This window comes from Equus caballus, chromosome 15 (assembly GCF_041296265.1).
Source record: "Equus caballus isolate H_3958 breed thoroughbred chromosome 15, TB-T2T, whole genome shotgun sequence".
Classification (NCBI taxonomy): Eukaryota; Metazoa; Chordata; class Mammalia; order Perissodactyla; family Equidae; genus Equus; species Equus caballus.
The window spans coordinates 74,671,168-74,691,369 of NC_091698.1; the positions used below are offsets into that span (position 1 = coordinate 74,671,168).

General features: G+C 33.4%; 2 protein-coding genes across 19 annotated transcripts in view; one reads left to right on the forward strand and one right to left on the reverse strand.

The window, feature by feature from the left end:
* Window positions 1–20,202, forward strand: part of SOS1 (SOS Ras/Rac guanine nucleotide exchange factor 1) — a 151,272-nt gene that overhangs the window by 103,267 nt on the left and 27,803 nt on the right. For both annotated transcript variants that reach the window (XM_005600032.4, XM_005600033.4), the window contains exons 9-14: window positions 6,786–6,913; window positions 7,704–8,359; window positions 17,088–17,169; window positions 17,799–17,921; window positions 18,226–18,329; window positions 19,462–19,684. In XM_005600032.4, coding sequence (XP_005600089.1) covers window positions 6,786–6,913; window positions 7,704–8,359; window positions 17,088–17,169; window positions 17,799–17,921; window positions 18,226–18,329; window positions 19,462–19,684 — 1,316 coding nt within the window. The remainder of the gene's footprint in view (window positions 1–6,785; window positions 6,914–7,703; window positions 8,360–17,087; window positions 17,170–17,798; window positions 17,922–18,225; window positions 18,330–19,461; window positions 19,685–20,202) is intronic.
* The window catches only part of ARHGEF33 (Rho guanine nucleotide exchange factor 33), a 111,984-nt gene continuing 106,145 nt past the window's right edge, over window positions 14,364–20,202 (reverse strand). For 8 of the 17 annotated variants that reach the window (XM_070235595.1, XM_070235593.1, XM_070235584.1 and 5 more), the window contains 2 exons: window positions 18,772–18,946; window positions 14,364–15,506 (listed from right to left, as the gene is read on the reverse strand). Coding sequence is in view for 8 of the 17 variants with exons in the window: in XM_070235584.1 (XP_070091685.1) it covers window positions 18,913–18,946 (34 nt within the window). In the remaining 9 variants the exon portion in view is untranslated. The remainder of the gene's footprint in view (window positions 15,507–18,771; window positions 18,947–20,202) is intronic. The other 9 variants (XM_070235585.1, XM_070235565.1, XM_070235575.1 and 6 more) reach the window with 3 other exon arrangements.

Here is a 20,202-nt window from a genome sequence, read left to right on the forward strand (position 1 = left end):
TAAATTATTACTTTTTTAAAAACAGCTCTATTGAGATATAATTTACATGTCATAGTGTTCTCCATTAAAAACTGTGTGTGTGTGTATTTTAATACTTCGGCTCCCAAGCACATGTAGGGGAGGAAAGTTTTTTCTTCAGTCCTCCTAGAGTCCCTGACTAGGTCTGAAAAGTAAACAGACAAAGACAGATTAACAGGAGAAAAGCATACAAATTTATTTAATATAAGTTTCACGTGACACAGAAGCCTTGGCATATTGAATATTTTAAGCTGAAGGAGTTTGAGGAAACAGAAGCAGGAAGGTCACTGACCTTCTTCTTCCTTTCTGCTGTTTCCTCAAACTCTTTCAATTTAAAATACTCAGATGCAGCATGGCATCTTTTGGGGTAGCGTGTCCTGAACCACATCACACCTTCTTCTTCCCTTACTCCCAATCCCATCATTTACTCATGAAGTTAATCTAGAAAAAGCAGTGACCCTTTGCTGTCAGGTAACAAACCTGTCATACCAAAAGTCAATTTTGGCCGATTGAAGAAAATCAGGAACTTGTGCTGGTCTCATTTGGATTAAAGGGATTCAATGAAGACAGGAGTATAAAGAGGAAAATGGGGAAATGTAAGCTATTCATTGTCCAGCTGTCTGTTGAACACTCTTCTTGTTGTGTGAGCACCTCAAATTCACTTTCTTCAAAACTTGCTCTCTTCCCTAGCAAAACTATCTTTCCGTGCTCATTCTCTCAGTGAGTAGTCCCACTACCATCTAGTTCTTCAAAATAGAAATCTGGAAATCCTCACCTCTTCTCCCTCATTCTCTACATCATATCCACTTGGTCACTAAGTAAGTCCTTTTCATTCTTGACAAGGATCTTCTTTTGGGTTCATCATCTTTTGATTTCCTCTCAATACTCTGTGAGGGTTACGATCATCTCATCTGGGTTATCACAAATCTCCCTTTAGTTTTGCCTTTTCTATCTCCCCTTCCCCACCAGTCTGCTCTTGACAGGATAACCAAACCAAAGCTATCTTTCTAAAATGTAAATTTGATCATGTTAGTCACTAGCCTAAAACCCCATTGCTCCAGGTTAATGTTCAAGTTCCTAAGAAGGCTTACAGTCATGACTTGGTCCCTATTTATTTCTCCAACATCTTGATTCATCACCTCTCCCCACTCTCTATCCTTCCCACCCATCAGGCTCTACCCTTCAGCCAGTTTTCCTCAATCCTGGTCCTAAAAGTCTCTAAGTCACACGTGCTTTTTCTTCTGCCTGTACAGTGTTGTACTTCAGTATTGTACTTCTGTTTCCCCATGGTTAATCCATTCTTATCCTTCAGGTCTTGTAGTCATTTCCTTCTGGAAGCTATCTTTCTCTGTCATTCTCTCTCCCTTTATTACGTCAAAGGCTCTTGCTGTGTATTTCTGGAGTGCCCTATATTTTCCCCATCATAGTACTTTGTCAGTCATTTATCTTCTCTTATACTCTAAGCTCTAACAGCTCGGACCAGATTTGACATGTTCACCATCATGTTTTCATTGCTTATAAATAAGGGGTGGTTAAATATTTATTAAAAATTAATTCTGATTGAGACTTGGCTGACTTCCTCTGTAGATCTCCCCTTTTGAGTTTTTTTTTTCACTCAGCTACTATTAATATTATAAATAGTTTGTAAAAGTATACAAAAGACCACTTAATTATCTCAAAATTTGTGACTTTCCTCAAAAAGCCTTGAGAATTTTGCTTTTATTTCCTAATAGTGAATTATAAGTCATGTTACAGTTTATATTTTAAGATTTTATTTTTGTATTTTCAACCATTGGCTAATTTAATAAAGATATTGTTTTATTTAAATTACAATTATAGAAGAATTGTACTAATTATACTATAAATTTATACTACTTATTCCATGTAATATATACAACCTTGGTAATGATCATCTGCTTGCTTATCTTAGGGGAAAATGAGAGTTTAGATTGGTTAAGTAAAAGAAGGTCAAATTTTGTTAATATCACTAACATCACTTACTGGTTGAAATTTTGTGTACTGTAAGAGAATTATCTGCATATGTAAAATCACTTTAACTCAAAAAATAACTTTTGTGGGAGAAAGGACGGAACTGGTTATGAAATTTACGTCCTGAGTTAACAAGTAGTATGAGTAGGAGGAGTATGAGGAGTCTGCAGACAATATCTAAGCCTCATTTTAGTTAAGAATTCCATCATCTTCACTCATAACTTTTAGTTGTGCAGCTACCATGAAAGAATAGTTAATTTGAGTGTCATTGCCTTTGTCGTTTCATTGCCTTTCTTGTGTTCAGCCTTTAATGGAATATTTTATGACACAGCAAAGAGTCAGGAGCAGTTGGTTTCTGGAATAATTTGGATAATATTCCATACATTTGTTAAGAGGACTACAAAATTAAATTTCTTTTTTTTTTTTGAGGAAGATTAGCCCTGAGCTAACTACTTCCAGTCCTCCTCTTTTTTGCTAAGGAAGCCTGGCCCTGAGCTAACATCCGTGCCCATCTTCCTCTACTTTTTATATGTGGGACACCTACCACAGCATGGCATGGCAAGCAGTGCCATGTCCGCACCCAGGATCCAAGCCCGGCGAACCCTGGGGTGCCGAGAAGCAGAGTGTGTGAACTTAACCGTTGCGCCACTGGGCTGGCCCGTAAATTTCTTCTTTGACCATGTATTTTCCATGGTGTAATCTGCTTTAGTGTCTCATCAAACAGCACATAAGTAACCATTCCAAAGTTGAAACATGATCCCCACCTTTGCTCTTGTTCTCACATTTTGTGATGAGCTCTTTATATGTACATAATATTTAAGATAAAGATAAATATTTTTATGTCCCAAATCTTAGGCAATTATAATGTATATTTCTTGATCGTATATTCTATTATCCCTGTGTGTTGCAACTTACCTATTTGAATGGAATAGGTTTTATTTGGTGAATATTTTCTAAATAGGTATTTCGAAGTCATTTCGGTTCTTTGGGTAGCATATTGAAAAAGTCACTGCCTGAGAGTCAGGAGTCTCGCATTCTGGTCCTGCCTGCCTCTACTATCAAGTAAATGGCAGTTCTTTTTTTATATAAGTTCATGTTGGAGAAAATTAATTTCTAGAAATAAAAACATGAATTCAAGTTATTTTTTTTAAAAACAAAGGGAAGCCATTAAATGTTTGTGAATAAGTTGAACTCATACAAAATGCATTGGGTACACAACTTTATTTATAAACCAATCTTGAGTTATTCCTTTCCTGAATACCATCGTAAATATCCTTTTCCAGTTCACAGCTCCTTAAATTTAACCCCGTTTCTCTCCCAGAGTCTCCTTTGGACATGCAATACACCATATTGACTACTGCCCCTTCTACTTATTTCTAAAGGACACAAAAGAAGTAATCACTGGTAAAAGTGGCTCCTTTCTTTAGAAAATATAAATTTTATCATCTCTATAGACCAGATGAGTTTTCATTGTGCTGTAGAATATGAGTCTCTGGATAAGTTTAAAATCAATCTCTATACAGCAATATATCATCTCAGAACTGGATAATTATTTTAACTATTTAAATGAACTGCATTTGTAAAATTAAATTGTTGCTGTTGTACAATGTTATTAAATAGGCATCCCTGAGGAGCATGGTACTGCATTGAGTATCAGTTTGATAGTAAGAGGATGCTGCTTTGTGGAGTCTTGTTTACATATTAATCGTCACTGCTTTGTTTCTGTAGCAACAATAAGCCACCCCTTTGATAGTGGTTAGATTGAATTATTCTGCACCAATGCCCAGTTTCAATCAGCTATGTTAAGTAAAAGAAGCAGAGAATGCTTATATAAGAAATGTCATTTATTACAGTGAAATTAATGTTAGATGCTTAATGCTATGAAAGTAAAAATTAGATTTTAAAATTATTTCATCAGTAAAGTTTTATGGATTTTGAAATAGAGTTTGGGTTTGTGGTTTTAAAATATATTAAAAATATTTTTGAGATACTCGTATATTCTGTATGTGAAATGCTATAGTTAAATCATAAATTACCCGGAAACTTGAAACATTTTTAGAATAGAAAAATCAAACACGTCTACACAAATTTGTTACTTTCATAGTTCTTTTTATTTATGTTGTTAGAACTGTGTGTTTTGTATGACTTTAGGTATGTTTGCCTGAATTAATAATATAAAAAATCAAAAGATAGAATATGAAGGATTCAATAATATTCTGCTACCTGTTAGTGTCAACTATTTAACACTAAAAAGTTGCCTTGTATTGTATTCACTTGAATATTGAGTGATTAAATTCTTAAACAACTCGGGCCCTGGCCCCGTGGCGCAGCAGTTTAGTGCACACCTTCTGCTTTGGCAGATCCCGGGTGCAGACATGGCACCGCTTGGCAAAAAGCTTTGCTGTGGTAGGTGTCCCACATATAAAGTGGAGGAAGATGGGCACAGATGTTAGCTCAGGGCCAGGCTTCCTCAGCAAAAAAGAGGAGGATTGGCAGTAGTTAGCTCAGGACTAATCTTCCTCAAAGAAAAAAAATTCTTAAATAACTCAATGAAATAGTTCACTCTTTAGTGGTGCTTTCATTACACCATGTAGAATTTTGCCCTTTCTTATTGAGTGTTGCTTTCAATATTAGATTGTCTGCTGCTTTTGAAGCCTGAACTTGATAAGGTTAATGGTAACATTTTATTTGTCTCCAAAAATTCTGCCTTCTGAGAGGTAAGTAGTTTAGAATGATAGAGAGGAAAGGTACTTTGAGAGTACCCAGAGTTCGGCCTTTAGCCTACCAGTAGTATCCATTAAGTAAAAACCTAGTATGTTTCTTTATGAACACTTGGCCGTTGACTTTCTTTAATCTAGCTGGCCATATTGAAGAGCAATACTATGAGTAAAAGGTATTTGAGGGTTTATACTTTGAGGAAGATTAGCCCTGAGCTAACATCTGCCACCAATCCTCCTTTTTCTTTTTGCTGAGGGAGACTGGCCCTGAGCTAACATCTGTGCCCATCTTCCTCCATTTTATATGTGGGATGTCTGCCACAGCATGGCTTGGTAAGCAGTGAGTAGGTCCACACCCAGGATCCAAACCAGCGAACCCCAGGCTGCTGAAGCAGAGTGCGCGAACTTAACTGCTGTGTCACTGGGCCTGCCCAACTTTTTTTTTTTTTTTTAAAAACATATATATTTTAAGGTCTCTTATTCTTTGGAAACTATTTTTTTACCCTTTTTATGTTGGAAATTATCTTGAATAGATTTTTGTTTTACTTAATACAATTAAGACTGAATATTTTTCTAAAAAGTACAGATTATGTGTACTAGTGGAAAGTATGGTGAGTTTTGAATAATGGATATAAGAAATTTGGATAATAAAAGCGGAGCACTAAATAAACATTACAATATAGTATTTATTCTGGAATATTTGAGCATTAAGATATTTTAAATAAATTATTTTTATAAAAATGGTTTGGGGCATTGAGTAAAAAATATGTTTACTTTTCACAGGTCATCAGTACACACGTGTGTGTGTGTGTGTATGTGTGTGTGTGTGTAACTAATCTTTATCAGTTGAAGCAGAAAGGAATGTGTTGATCTTTCAGGCATACTTCTCGAGAACATAAAATGCTTAAAGTACTAATGACTAATGAAGCTCTTTAAAAAGTAAACCTTTATAAATTACTTTGACTATTTTATGGTTTTACTTCTCAAGTCTTTTCCTTTATGGTAGAGAGTAAGTGTTCTTAAATGTTGCATGAAAGCTCTATTGACAAAATGTTATTTCTTAGCTTTTCCTTTTTGGTAGCCAGAAACAGATTTAGGAGGTTACTGAATTATTGTCACTTACTGTCACTCATACCTCAGTTATTTGCTTGCTTGAATTGTAGCCACCTTACTGTATTGATAATTAGTAGTTATTGATGATACAATACTCCTTAAGTACAGACTTTCTGTCTGGCATACATAGTATATTTGCCACTAATAGAAAATGTGCTTGAGGTTCATTAATATATATATTTCCCTAGTTTTACTCAAAATCTTAACGTGAATACTGACAAGTTTGTTCATGATGCTAATGTTAATTCTGTAGTAGAACTACAAAGAAAGCAACTTACACTTACATTGTACATTATCATTTACGAAGTGCTTTGATTTTTAATAATCGCCCCATAAAGTTGGAAGGGCAGGCTTTTTATAAGCCTCATTTGACACATGGGAAAAGTGAGACTGAAAAGTTAAGTAATTTGCCCCGGGGTCACACAGAAGGAAAGTCAAATTTGATCCTAGATTTTATGTCTTCAAGTTCCTCTTCACTATAGCACATCCTTCTCTATATATTTATCATCCTTATCATCCCGTTGCCTACAACAATAATGTCAGAATCAGACCAAATTCCTCACTTGAAAATATCTCATCTATGTGCCTACAGCTGTACTGCATTATGATAGTTAAAAAGATAATTTATGCTCCTCACTTCTTTTCAGTAATATACATCCGAGATACTACACATTACTGCCTGTCACAAGGTGCGACGTCTTTTAACACTGCTTCTACTCTTTTTTTTTTTTTTAATGTGGAAAACTTGGTTGCAGGTTAATATGGATAATAATACATAAAGAAGAAAAGGACTTTTAAAAAGAATAATATATTTTATGACGCGTTTAAAAAATTTTTTCTGGTAGAAAGAGTTGAATCAGTTATCTTTATCCTTAAATAAAATGGGCTTTTTTTGGTTTTTGTCCAAAACTGTTCTACTGGTTCATATTTGTCATTTTGACTTTGCAGCAGTTAGAAGAAAAGAGTGAAGATCAAGAAGACAAGGAATGTTTGAAACAAGCAATAACAGCTTTGCTTAATGTTCAGAGTGGTATGGAAAAAATATGTTCTAAAAGTCTTGCAAAACGAAGACTGAGGTGAATATTTTCACTTTTTTTATAATCCTCCTTTTCACCCTGAATATTGTGGTATAAACGCAGAGATCCCAGTTTCCTCCTCGAGTAAACAATGAAGAAAATAGTTTTAGTGACAAGCTTGGTCTTTCAGAGGAAGTGACATCAAAGCCAAGAGAATTTGTTATTGTTTGAAAAACCTTTCATATTTGTGCATTTTCCTTGCACACTCCCAGACAAGAGCTTCTGAGAGTTAACTGGTAAGCTAAAGGAGAGAGACAGCAAAATGTATTAGGTAGATTTATGTCAACATCATCACTCTGTCAAAGTAAAACTAATAATGTCCTTTATTTTAGGGATTATATAATTTGAGGCACTAATTCAGATAATATTGCTTCCAGTTTCCTAATTATAATATGTGCATATTCTTTTAGCTTTGGGTCTTGTCCACTTAAGCATTTTTAAATAATTTTTTAAAATCTCTTAAATTACTTTTTCATATATTGGGCTACTTTTTAATATTTGTCATTCTAAATGTTGAGTAGCCAAGGTAGAAATAATCGTTCTGAATTGAATTTACAGGTTAGAATTTTGTCAGTTGTCATATTCTTTTAGAGCACTAAAAAAAATGTCTCTACTGTGTTGCTTTAGTTTCCAAAATTGTGCAGTTTTGTAACACTAATATATTTGGAGAATTAGTGAAAACCTTCTCAGTGCTACCTTTTTAAAGTATACTTTTATGCTGCACTTTATTTACATGAGTTCTAGATTCTCTGTCATCTGTGTACTAATAATGTTTTTTCCTTTATCCCAGTGAATCTGCATGTCGGTTTTATAGTCAGCAAATGAAGGGGAAACAACTAGCAATCAAGAAAATGAACGAGATTCAGAAGAATATTGATGGATGGGAGGGAAAAGACATTGGACAGTGTTGCAATGAGTTTATAATGGAAGGAACTCTTACACGTGTAGGAGCCAAACATGAGAGACACATATTTCTCTTTGATGGCTTAATGATTTGCTGTAAATCGAATCATGGGCAACCAAGACTTCCTGGTGCTAGCAATGCAGAATATCGTCTTAAAGAAAAGTTTTTTATGAGAAAGGTACAAATTAATGACAAAGATGACACCAGTGAGTACAAGCATGCTTTTGAAATAATTTTAAAAGATGAAAATAGTGTTATATTTTCTGCCAAGTCAGCTGAAGAGAAAAACAATTGGATGGCAGCATTGATATCTTTACAGTACCGGAGTACACTGGAAAGGATGCTTGATGTGACAATGCTACAGGAGGAGAAGGAGGAGCAGATGAGGCTCCCTAGTGCTGATGTTTATAGATTTGCAGAGCCCGACTCTGAAGAGAATATTATATTTGAAGAAAACATGCAGCCCAAGGCTGGAATTCCAATTATCAAAGCAGGAACTGTTATTAAACTTATAGAGAGGCTCACATACCACATGTATGCAGGTAAGAAATAAGTTGCCTGTGACTTTTATTTTCCTGCTTCAAGCTGATTTTCTTCGCTGTATAGGTCATGGTGCCTAAAATAGAAAGCAAACTAACAACAAAAGACCTCTGCATTATCAGAGTTCATTTTCCTTTGACTAAAAATACCACCACTTTATATTTCTTTGAAATTTTATACTTTTTATACTACACTCACATATATATAATTTTTAACTTTACAACCAGAGTTATAAATGAGAAAATAAAGTCAATTGGCTTAAATTTACCGAGTTAGAAAGTGGCAGAAACAAGACTAAAAGTAGTGGTAAATCATCATCATTAGAGTCTAAAAACCTTTTTATACCTTTACCTCTTTTTTCTTTCTTCTCTTTCCATTATTGAGATTATAAAATCAGTAAAAATTTTAATATTCATCCGTCACCAAAATTATGCTGGTAGTACAAAGACACACAGCATTGCTTTTTCTTAATTTCCATTCCTAAAACTTACTAAATTTAGCAACCCTGGAAGTCATTTAAGTTTTCAATTTTTTTTTTTTTACAACTGATGTTATTTAAGAAAACAGTTTCACTTTAGCAGGACAATTTTTAGAGACAAACATGTCCAGATCATCTCAGAAGATTGCTATATAGGCTGAATCAAATATAATGTTTTAGAGGTGAGGAACAAATATGATGATTCATTTTTTTAAGTAATTTTATTTCTTCTAATAAGGTAACAAATGATAATCCAGTGTTCTTCAGCCTTCAACTTCCCTATATAGGAGCAAGTTTCATAGTTGTAAAATACTGTAGAGTATGGTAGAGTGGAAGGAGCATTGAATTTGGACTTACACCTTCATTCAATCAGTTCCTTAAGTCTCAGAACCTTAGTTTTCATCTCAAAAATGAACATCACCTCAGCTGCCTTAGAATGTTGTTGGAAAGAAGAAATAAAATACTATATGTGAAGGTTCTTTGTAAATATAAATGTAAACTTATTTTCAAAGAATGTTTTTATTACAAAGACATATAAAATCTTATATCATAAATGCTATTCTTAAATGTGAAATGTGAAAGTTAACATCCATCCCATACTTCTTGCTTAAATATATTCTTATTTCTAGAATTTTTCTTCAATTTTTAAAGTCCTATAAATGGGTTCTCAGTTCTCTCTGGAAACTGTTCTGGCACCAGTTAAATTAAACTTTTAAAGATATCCATTAACTAATCCACTGGGCTAAAGATGAATACATTTGATAATGTTCATCTGTTCAATTTATTAAATGTCCATTCAGAACTACTGATGGCCTGGAAACTATTAGGGCCACCTTGCAAAAAAGTAAAATTAAGTTAGAATATTTTTATCTTGATATCAAAGTATAAGCTCTTTCATTATCTCCACATGTGTCTGGGATGACAGTGTTTTGTTTTCTTTTTAGTTTTTATTTGGCCTCTAATTGGTAGTTCTTTTGCTAGCCTTTTTCATAGCAAAACAATCGTGGTTTCCATAGGCTAATTTTAAAAGCAGTTTGGACTAAGTACATACCATTTGGCAGTAGCAGGTAGTAGCTGAAACGTGTCGAATACAGTGAAAGGCAATTAGTCTGGGATTCCAATTTTACTATTGATTTTTCACCTAGAAACTTCTGCAATCACTGTATTCATTTTACTGACCCCAAAATAGAAAAATACATCAAAGCACAAGAAATTTAAATAAGCTGCCTAGGATTTTACAGGAAAAAGACATAGATTATTCTGTCATCTTTTTTACATATAAAACCATTTTGAGAGGTACAATTTTCAGTAATTAATATGACCTATTTAGTTGGATCTTCATCAACTTCTGTATTCTGTTTAAGATTTAGAATTCAACTACAAAAATGTTTTATTAAATTTGTGGTTGTAAAATACTTACTTCTTTGCTACTTCTTAAGACATTTTTTGTTCACCATTTTAAGTTCTAGACTGTTTAGAATAAAATTAATCCTTTTATTTTTATCTATGTTTGTAAGGCAGAAGTTTTGCTATTTTTTTTCCTGTCGAGCAATGTGAGTGGCAAGTGCTGGACACGACTTACTAGTGTTTACTATCACAAGTCAGTGATATTTGAGTGGGAAAACATTCTCAAGTTCCAAAATGTTTAATGTAATTGTTTCTATAAAACTCTATTGTTAATGGTAAAAATTTTCTGTAAACTACTTGCTGTATTTCACAAAACTAAGTTATGATTATTAATAAGCAGTTGCAGAACTACAATTAAATATTTATTTTCTGGGAAACTTGACTGATTGATTGAGGATACTTTTAAAACAAAGAAAACTTGAACAAGCATAGCTGATAGTTTCTCTGTAGTCTTGACAGTTTTCTCTCCTCAATGTACACAATATTAGCCAAATCTGTGGACTCAGGACTTTTGTCCTGGTGTTTTATTAGTTACTTTTGATAGTTGCTCTCATTTATGTTAATTTTTAGCTTTTAAATAGAATAATATTTTTAAATGGTTTTATTTCTAGTTAATATAATACACTTAAATTTTTGTATTTATAGAACTTTGCAAAGTTAAGTATATTTAATTTAAATTGACAGGATTGTTTTACTTTTTAAAAAAACTTAAAGTTTTTAAAAAATGCCTTTCATTAATTTCTTGAGGAATAAAATGCCAGTGTTTTAGGAGTGTTTTGGCTAAGTTTTTTGACATTTTTCTTTTCTATCCCCTTTTGAAGCTTAATTGAATATTTTAACTTATGTCATAAATATATTACTGTTGTAACTGGAATCCATAAGCAGCTTTCATGAGTTATGATTTACAGTACGCACAAATTAGTATTAATTATTAGCTTATTTGGGCACTTCTGTAAGTTCTGTCACTGAACGTATTACTGGCAATATAGAATGTGTTTTAATAGACCATCTATGAACTTGTAAAACATGAAAGCAGTTATTTTTTAAGGTCTCTTCCAGTGCAAATAGACTGAGTTCTCACTACAATGATAACAGGTCAAGTTATCCTTTGTTTTAAGAACTATTGGTCTGCCCTTTTGGGTTTTTTTGATTTGGTTAGTAGGTATTTTTACTGGAGAACATACAGTGCAAGTTGTGGCTTACGCTGAAACAAAAGCTGAAATTTAACTGGCATATTTTTATTGTATAGAATTATAATAAAAGACATTGGCTATAATAGATGAGAAAATTTAATAACTAATAAGCATTATTTACAGATTTTTTTTTTAGATTATAGGTTGGTCAGACATAGTCATGAAAAACTTGTTTAACCTTAGTTAATTCAGACTTCACTGTGGCTTAAACCAATTTGATCCCTCAGTTTTTTAACAATAATATATGAAACAGAGCTATAGATCTCTGGTGTTAGATGAGATGACCAATCCCCCACTTTATAGACAAAAAACCCAAGTCCCCTGAAGATTATGTGATTTGCCAGAAGTCACATCAGTTAATTGCAGAATGAGGCCTAGAAATTAAGTTTCTTGACTCTTAATAAAGAGTATACTTTCCACCATGTTATACTGACTCATAAAATGTGAATTTTTTTCATTATTAGAATATAATGTAATTTTTTGTTTTGTTTATTGAATAATAAAGATAGAATTACTTGCTTGGTTTGAATTGCTAGTAACATAAATGGCTTGTTCATTTCTGGGCAAAAACAGGTCTACTATGAAGATATATATTATCTATATATTATTATAGAGAGATAATTCTTTTTCTTATTGAAACAGGTAATAAATTCTGACTCTAGATAAACTTCCATTTTAATGCATAGATTTTGGTATATAGTTAGATATTATACATCATAATTTTAGTTTTTAACAAAACCCAGTCATCAGTCTATTGGTGGTTGTAAAAGGAGCTTTCTGGGAGAAAAAATTAAATTTAGGTGAATTAGACAGTACTTAACTGTTGCTTAAGAGATTACAAGAGGGTCTTATGTGGGATCTAATTTATAGCTTGTCTCTCAGATCCAGTGTTTTTGGACATATAGTAATTCGCTAATAACTGCATCAGAACTTTGGAATTAATTCCAAATGCTGTCAGGAAAACTATCTAATTAGAGGGATCATTCTGAGGCTGGCAAGGACATGAAGAGACTTTCTTTACCTCCAGTAAGAAAGCACAAAGCAATGTGCATAAAGAAGAGATGACAGTAGAAATTTCACTTCGGTTACAGTTGTAGGAAATAAAGTACAAATTAATTATTGAGACTTAAAACAACGTGGATAAAGAAATGTTTGGTGATGCTATATCTTGTTTGATAGTCTATTTTCGAGAAATGAGGTGGCCTTGAGGTAAAGATAATAATTCAGAACTGACATTATATGGAAATAAAAGCTTTTCATTTTGAAGTGTGGAAAAAAGGTGTTTGCCATGCATGGTGAACTTCTCTTTTATAGAAAATGGTATTGAAAAGACTTAAGCCAGTTGATAATTTTCCTTAAGGAATTTACTGCTATTTTATGCCCTCATTTAGAAAATCCTCAAAAACCTGCATTAGATTTCTTTTGAATTTGTGTCCGTTATAAACTCAGTTTGGTGTTTTAACCTTTTAAAAATCTTTTGAACAATTTTTGATCTATAGGGCAGTGTTGTTCTATTTTTAAACTCTGATTTTTTTTAAGTGTTTGTGCGTCAGCATAGCGTCTGTTTCCTTTTTTAAGGAATTCAAGAGTGATTGTTTATAAATCCTTGTTGAGGAACTTATTGTTTCTTGTAGCTTTTTAAATGGCTGTATTAAAGGGAGCATTATCACATGAACAGACATCCTGATTAACAGTGTTTCACTATGGTGGTTGGGGGAGGGGTATTCTTTACATAAATAACTCTATGTAATAAATATTTCATAAATTTCATTGACCTTGCCAAATAAAATATCAAGTGTCAATCACAATAGTTACATAAGAAAAAATGGTTGAATTTATCACATCAAATCTAATATGCTGTATTCTGAACATTAATGTAAGTATATTCTGAATTCCTAAGATTTCAAAAAATTGTGCAACAAAATATTGTCAAGAATAGTGTTAGAGTGAGGGAGACAGGCAGCTAGAAGCCCAGTGGAAAATAGTAACTACAGCTCATGTTTGAAATAACCTGGGCGAACAAGCAAGGACTTGATAGTAGGATTGCCAGGTATTTACATAGAGAGAGGGAAACAGAGCAGCTGGTGAACACGGTGGAAATCTTAGCACAGGGATCTGAGAGTCAAGTAGAAGAGAATGTTGCCTAAAATGATGAAGAAAAACCGCAGAGGGAATTTTTGTCGTCGTTCATATTGAAATCCTTTAGGAGCTATGTTTGAGAAAGAGGTTTGTAGAATTACATCTACAACAAGCGATAAACAGAGGAGAATATTGAAATAGTCGATTTTCATTTTCTCCACAAATATTTGTTTGTAGTTATGTTTTAAAATCAAACCACCCTGGCTTTTTATATTTTTATGCCTTGCCTTCCGTCTGTCTCTGAAACGGTTTATAATACAGGTAGATAACTACTGCTCCACAACCAACAGAGGCAATATAAAACTTAGCTTTTATCATTGCCTGATACATGTAAGTAATACTTTGTTTTCTTTTGAAATTGTTTTGATATTTTAAAAATATCAAATTATCTTAGTCATGTGCATCATCAATAAGATAAAGGTCTCCAGTGGTTAGTGACATGGTATATTTATAATCACTAGAATGGGGAAATCAATAGAAATAAAAATGGCTTCTGGAATATGTACTCTGTGTGTGTAAAATTTCAAATATATTTTATGTCCTCTCAATATAAGCTTTTCATTCATTAGCAATTTTCCACTGCTTTAGACTGAAAATAGAGCCTACATTAATACAAGCCTGGGAATATATGCAACCTTTAAGATATTTTTTTAAAGTACTTAAACGTTGCCAAACTCCTTGGTTTATTTTTAGCTTCTGCTGGTTTTTTCTTTTTGGCAAGACTGCTCTTATTTCTAATCAAGCTAAAAACAACTTAAACTTGAGTCACTTTAGAATTTAGTACAACAGTTATGATTGTGGGAGTGTTTATTTCACCGCCAGCTTCAGAAACTCCTCTTCTGAATACAGTGTACAGGAAGGTACAGGGTGCTACTTCCTAACATCTAGAAGAAGGCTTAACAAGAATTACAGAATCACAATTAGACAGCTAATTTTTCTAGTGCCTTTAACCAAGACTAACAATTTGCAGCTACATTCTGAATTAATCATTTACGTAAAATTCTATAGTGATTATATAACTCAGGGATTCATTCTTTATATTTAGATCTCACAGCTGTGGAAACCTTAAGGGATCCTTTGATCCAGGGAGGTTATGTGATACCGTAGAAAAAAACACCAAATCAGGAATCACACAATCTAGATTCTGGTTCAATCTCTGCCATTCTACTGTGTGACCTTAGATAAGTCTTAGTTACTTCTCTCGTATGTGGAAAGAGAAAAACATCATTGGCCCTACTCCACAGAAATCACAGGGAACAAATGACGTGGATGCTCTTTGAGAGTGTTAGATACCAGGCACCAGGAATTGATGTGAGCCCTTTTTGACTGATGGGGCAGTGAGGCACATCATGACTTTCCCAGTGTTGTCATCAGTTCCTGAAGTACTGAAATGGCCAGAAGTTGTGGTTTAAGATGAAAAGAGCTTTTTAAAATAGTTTGCCTTTAAAAATAGTCAGTTTTCTTAAAACATACTTCAATTCACTTAGAACTTGCTTTTGTCGTTTTTCAATTTAAAGGTACCTTTGGTATCCCACAACTTTTTAGGCTGACATAGGTGGCATTTGAGAAGAAGTAGATCTGGATATTGATTTTAGACTGAAATAAACTTTCTTTTAAAAAAGGGAGAGGTCACCCTAAATTTGGAACACAGCACAGGGATACTTGGAACACTCTTGTCCTAAGGGTCTGGGCTCTCCAACAGTGACAGCTCAGCATCTCTGCAGTGGCCACTGCTTTTGCTTCCTAAACATATGGTGTTTTGAGTTGCCTCACCTTACAAATAGATTTGTAGAACAGGAAGAAGATTCTTGAAAGGGAGGATTGTGATGAAACCGATATAAATCTCTGTTTTAAAATCTTGTACAGCCTTCTGTTTTAAAATCTTTTCTTCTGGATGAGACATTAGTCTTTAACGTTTGAGGAACTCTGTAACTGAAGACAAACAATAAAATACCAACAGAGAGGAAATTACTAAAGGATTGTATGTATTTAAATTACTTTTATCAGTAACCCACTCTAGCCTCAGAAGGTATAAAGCTAAAGGGAAAAGAGGGGCATTTAAAACCAATATATTTTTATTATGTAAAATTTTCTTTAACTTAAAAAAGTATTATTATCTTAAACTCAAGGTTGTCTGATATTTAATTCAATTCATTATCTTGATGACCACATATACCAATAGATTGGAAATAAGATTTTTATTTTATGATAAATCCATGAATTTGCTTTTTAGAGGAAACAGTTAATATATTCAAATTATTTTAAGGCTAAATTTAGGGTGGTTTTAATCAGACAGAATCAACCTAAATAGAAATTTTCCAAACAAATGAATTCTGACTCTTGCTAAATCCTATGCTAATGCAGTACATTGTACTTCTTATAAAGGATCCACAGTGTGCAGCCTAACAAAAATAAAGGTAGTTGCTACTCTCAATGAATTTATCATTAAATTAGAGCTTACCAGTCCATAATGTAAAGTAGGAAAAGGATACTTCCATTAAAAAACTCAAGTTAATGAACTATCCCTTCCTTCTTTTTAAAGACTCTTAGAACTAAATGTGGACCTTAATGAAATCTGAGTTATAGAAGTAAGTGACTTTTTTGCCCCATCGTGATGTCTCTTTGCCTTTTTATGCAGAAGATGACAACCCAAGTCTTGTGCTGATGACAGCAGCCTTTCTCCACAACTTGGGAAAATACTGTCAAGGAGAGACAGGAGTCGGGCAGGCCTGGGGAAATGACCACACTCTGGCAGCCTCCTGTTGTACTTCATGGAGATGCGAATGAAAGTAGATCCTTTCATGGAAAGGGTTGGAGACTCCTGCTCTTATGATAGACCCCTTATTGTGACTACTTGAAGTAAAAAGAATTGAAAGTTGTGAATAGAACCAAATCAACATATTCTCACACATTTAATAGTTTTAATAACTTATAGGTATTTGTAAGCATCTTTCAGCAGTTTTAATCAAGACCTCCAGCAAATGAAATAATTTAGAAACTGTATTTAACTTGATCTACAAGATTATGAGATCTAATTTCTAGTTGTACGTTCTGTTAACATGATTTTAAAGGAATCTAGATAATTGATCCTAGATAAACTAGTCTGGATGTCGAGAAAAGTAACAGGTTATTCCTGTGGCCTTTCTCTTTGTGAAGGAGATAAACAACTGGTGGTACTCCAAGATGCAGGTGGGAGCTTGCTTCCATGCTCTGCCTTTGTCTTTCTTCCCTTCGAATTCCTGTGGCCAATGATGAGTTTAAGATCAGCTAGCCAGAGTGTGCAGAGGTCAAGAAATAAGTTAATGTAAAATTTTAGTATCAATATTTTAGGAAGCCACTGATTTAGGAAGCACTAAAGCTAGCAATTCATTACAATTTCTAAAGCACTCTATGTGGTCAGAACATTTTGGGACTTTTAAAATTGACTATTTGATCTCTTTTGAAATGTAACTAATAGTTTTAGTCATTCTGACTCAAAAATTTTAATAAAGTATTTTTCCTTTGTTTTCTCAGATCCCAATTTTGTTCGGACATTTCTTACAACATACAGATCCTTTTGTAAACCTCAAGAACTGCTGAGTCTTATAATAGAAAGGTCTGTCAACTTAAAATGTTTAAATTCTTTATTTCTTTTTTAATAGATTGAGCTAAGATTTTATATGTTGGAAAAGTGTTAAATGAACTTTAAATTTTAGTTCCGTAAGTACTTTTTTAAGAGATAAAATCTCTCTTAGATGACCATTTATTTTATAATAATATGTTAGCTTTGATTATTTAAACACAAAAATAGATGGAAACTCAGTATGTGAAATTTCAAATTTATAAAATTATTTAAGTTAAAGAACTATATAAAATATGTAATTTAGGCTTTGGAAATTCAAATTTTGATGATTTAGAAGTTCTGAACGGATTTTTTTCAAATATGCCACACATTGAGGAAAATGGAGCTTGTCAATGAACAAATACTGTAATCAAGAAAAGTGGTTCATCCACCCAAACAAAGAGCAGTCAACTTTTCAAGCATTACCCTTAAAAAGTAGTATGTTAGTTGATTTAGGGTGATTATACAAGCCAAAATGAAAGGCACTTGTTCTCACTGATGTATCTATCCTTAGTAATTTTTTAGAGTGCTCTCTTGATTATGCTGGCTAGTAAAAGGGTTTATAGTTTTTGTATAATTCGATATAATTAGTATTTTTATCAGTTTGTTCTGTTTTATGTTAGGTTTGAAATTCCAGAGCCTGAGCCAACAGAAGCTGATCGCATAGCTATAGAGAATGGAGATCAACCCTTGAGTGCAGAACTAAAAAGGTTTAGAAAAGAGTATATACAGCCTGTACAACTGCGGTGAGCATTAAATAAATAACTGAAGTAAATAAGTCTTTACTGAACTTCTTTTTCAGAGTTTAAGCAAATAAGGATCTTTCCCAAGCAAGGAGGAGGTAACAAGTAAAATGAGTGAAGTTAAGAGCAATTGTAGAAATTATTGTATAAGTCTTAATTAACATAGAGTTTTGAAAGTGGTAAGCCACTTATACAATTATTTAATTTGGTAAGAGTTACTCTGTTGTCATTTATACCATTCATTGTGATAAACGTTTATGTCCGAGTTCCCATGTAATTCAATTATTCTTCTGTGTTAATGCCATAGAGTATTAAATGTATGTCGGCACTGGGTAGAACACCACTTCTATGATTTTGAAAGAGATGCAGATCTTTTGCAGCGAATGGAAGAATTTATTGGAACAGTAAGAGGTATGGTTTTTTTAAGTGCCTAGTTTTATATGTAATAAAAGTACCAATATGGTGACTATCAAATGATGTCATTACTGCTCAGTGTTGTTAAGAGGTGTTATAGTGCCAGCATAACCATTTGGAAAAGTTAAAAATTTTCATCAAACAACATTTTGACCTACAAATTGCTCAATAATCACCCTGTTGACCCAATGTATTTTCATTTAATAAATCAACTTACTTTTTGGAATTGGATAGAAAAATTTCAACTTATGTCGTCTTTACACTTATCTGAAAGTATGTGTACCAGAGGACAATTAGGAACTGTTGTACCATTATAACAGCACTGATCAGGGTTGACTGGGCCACAATTAGGTGAATACTGCATATGTCAGAGAGGCAGCAAAGCATATTGAACTGAGAGCCGAGAAACAAGAGTTCTATTCTGAACACTGCCACTCACCAGATACATGACTTTAGGCAAAATCACTTTGATTCTTTAGACTTCAGTACCCTCATCAGTAACATGAGGAGCTAGGCTTGATGATCTCCAAAGTTTCCCTTCTAGTTAAAGATTCTGTGATTGTATAGGTCTAAGGATGTCCTAGACAAACTTGTTTCTGTTTCCATTGTACACTCTAAATGAGAATCAGAAAATAAAGGGTTAAATAATAGTACTTTCATGCATAGTACAAAACAAAGCCACATTAAAAACTCACACTAAAATAAAGGAATCACTCCTCTGCCACTGTTTGGTTTATAATATGCAATGTTAATTAGTTTAACAGTGAATGTGTATCATCTATCCTTATAAATTTCATTTGTGTAAGATACATCTTTTTTTGGAGGATAATAAAATAATAATTTGAACAGAAGTTCAATCTCTACAAATAAATTACCTTATAATTTTATTTAGAAAAGATGTGGAAGAATATATACCAAACTGTTAACAGTGGTTACCCATACGAAGAAGAATGAGATTGGGATAGGGAAGAGGGAAACAGTAAAGGAGAACTTCCATTCTTTTATTTTGATGATTTGAACTTTTTATAGCAAAGATATATTCAGGTATCACTTGTATGATTTTAAACTATTTTTAAAACATAAAATATTAAGTAAAAAGTATTTAAATGTTATTTAAAATGTATTTCAGGTAAAGCAATGAAAAAATGGGTCGAATCCATCACTAAGATAATCCAAAGGAAAAAAATTGCAAGAGACAATGGACCAGGTCATAATATTACATTTCAGAGTTCACCTCCCACAGTTGAGTGGCATATAAGCAGACCTGGGCACATAGAGACTTTTGACCTGCTCACCTTACACCCAATAGAAATTGCTCGACAACTTACTTTACTTGAATCAGATCTGTATCGGTATGTAATTTGACATTCAAGTTGAAAAATCATCTCAAAGGACTAAATTTTTTTAATGAAATACTGCTTTCTGTCCTACAAGACTGTAATAAGACATAATGAGATTGTATATGAAGTGTCTAGAAGGCCTTATGGGTAGAAGGCTCTTCTTTCGCTGCCTGATCCCCCTTGATCTGTCTGGTTTTACAGCTCTCCTTGTGTGCAGTCACCCCTAGCTGGTAAAGCTAGGTTTAGATCCTGGCTTTACCAATTGCTGGCTTGGTATCCTCGGGCAACTTTAACCTTCTTGTGTAACTTTTATCCCTCTGCCCCTTAGTTTCTTCAAGAGTACAATGGGGCTAAATCATAGTATCTACTCCTGGGGCTGCTGTGAGGTTTAAAATAGTCAATATTAATACAGTGCTTTGCACATTGTCCAGCACAAAGTAAGGGCTCAGTAATTGTTAGCTACTGCTATTGTAGTTGTGAACTTAAATCATGGCCAGGTACAGCCTTTTTTGGTTTTTCTATATTGATAT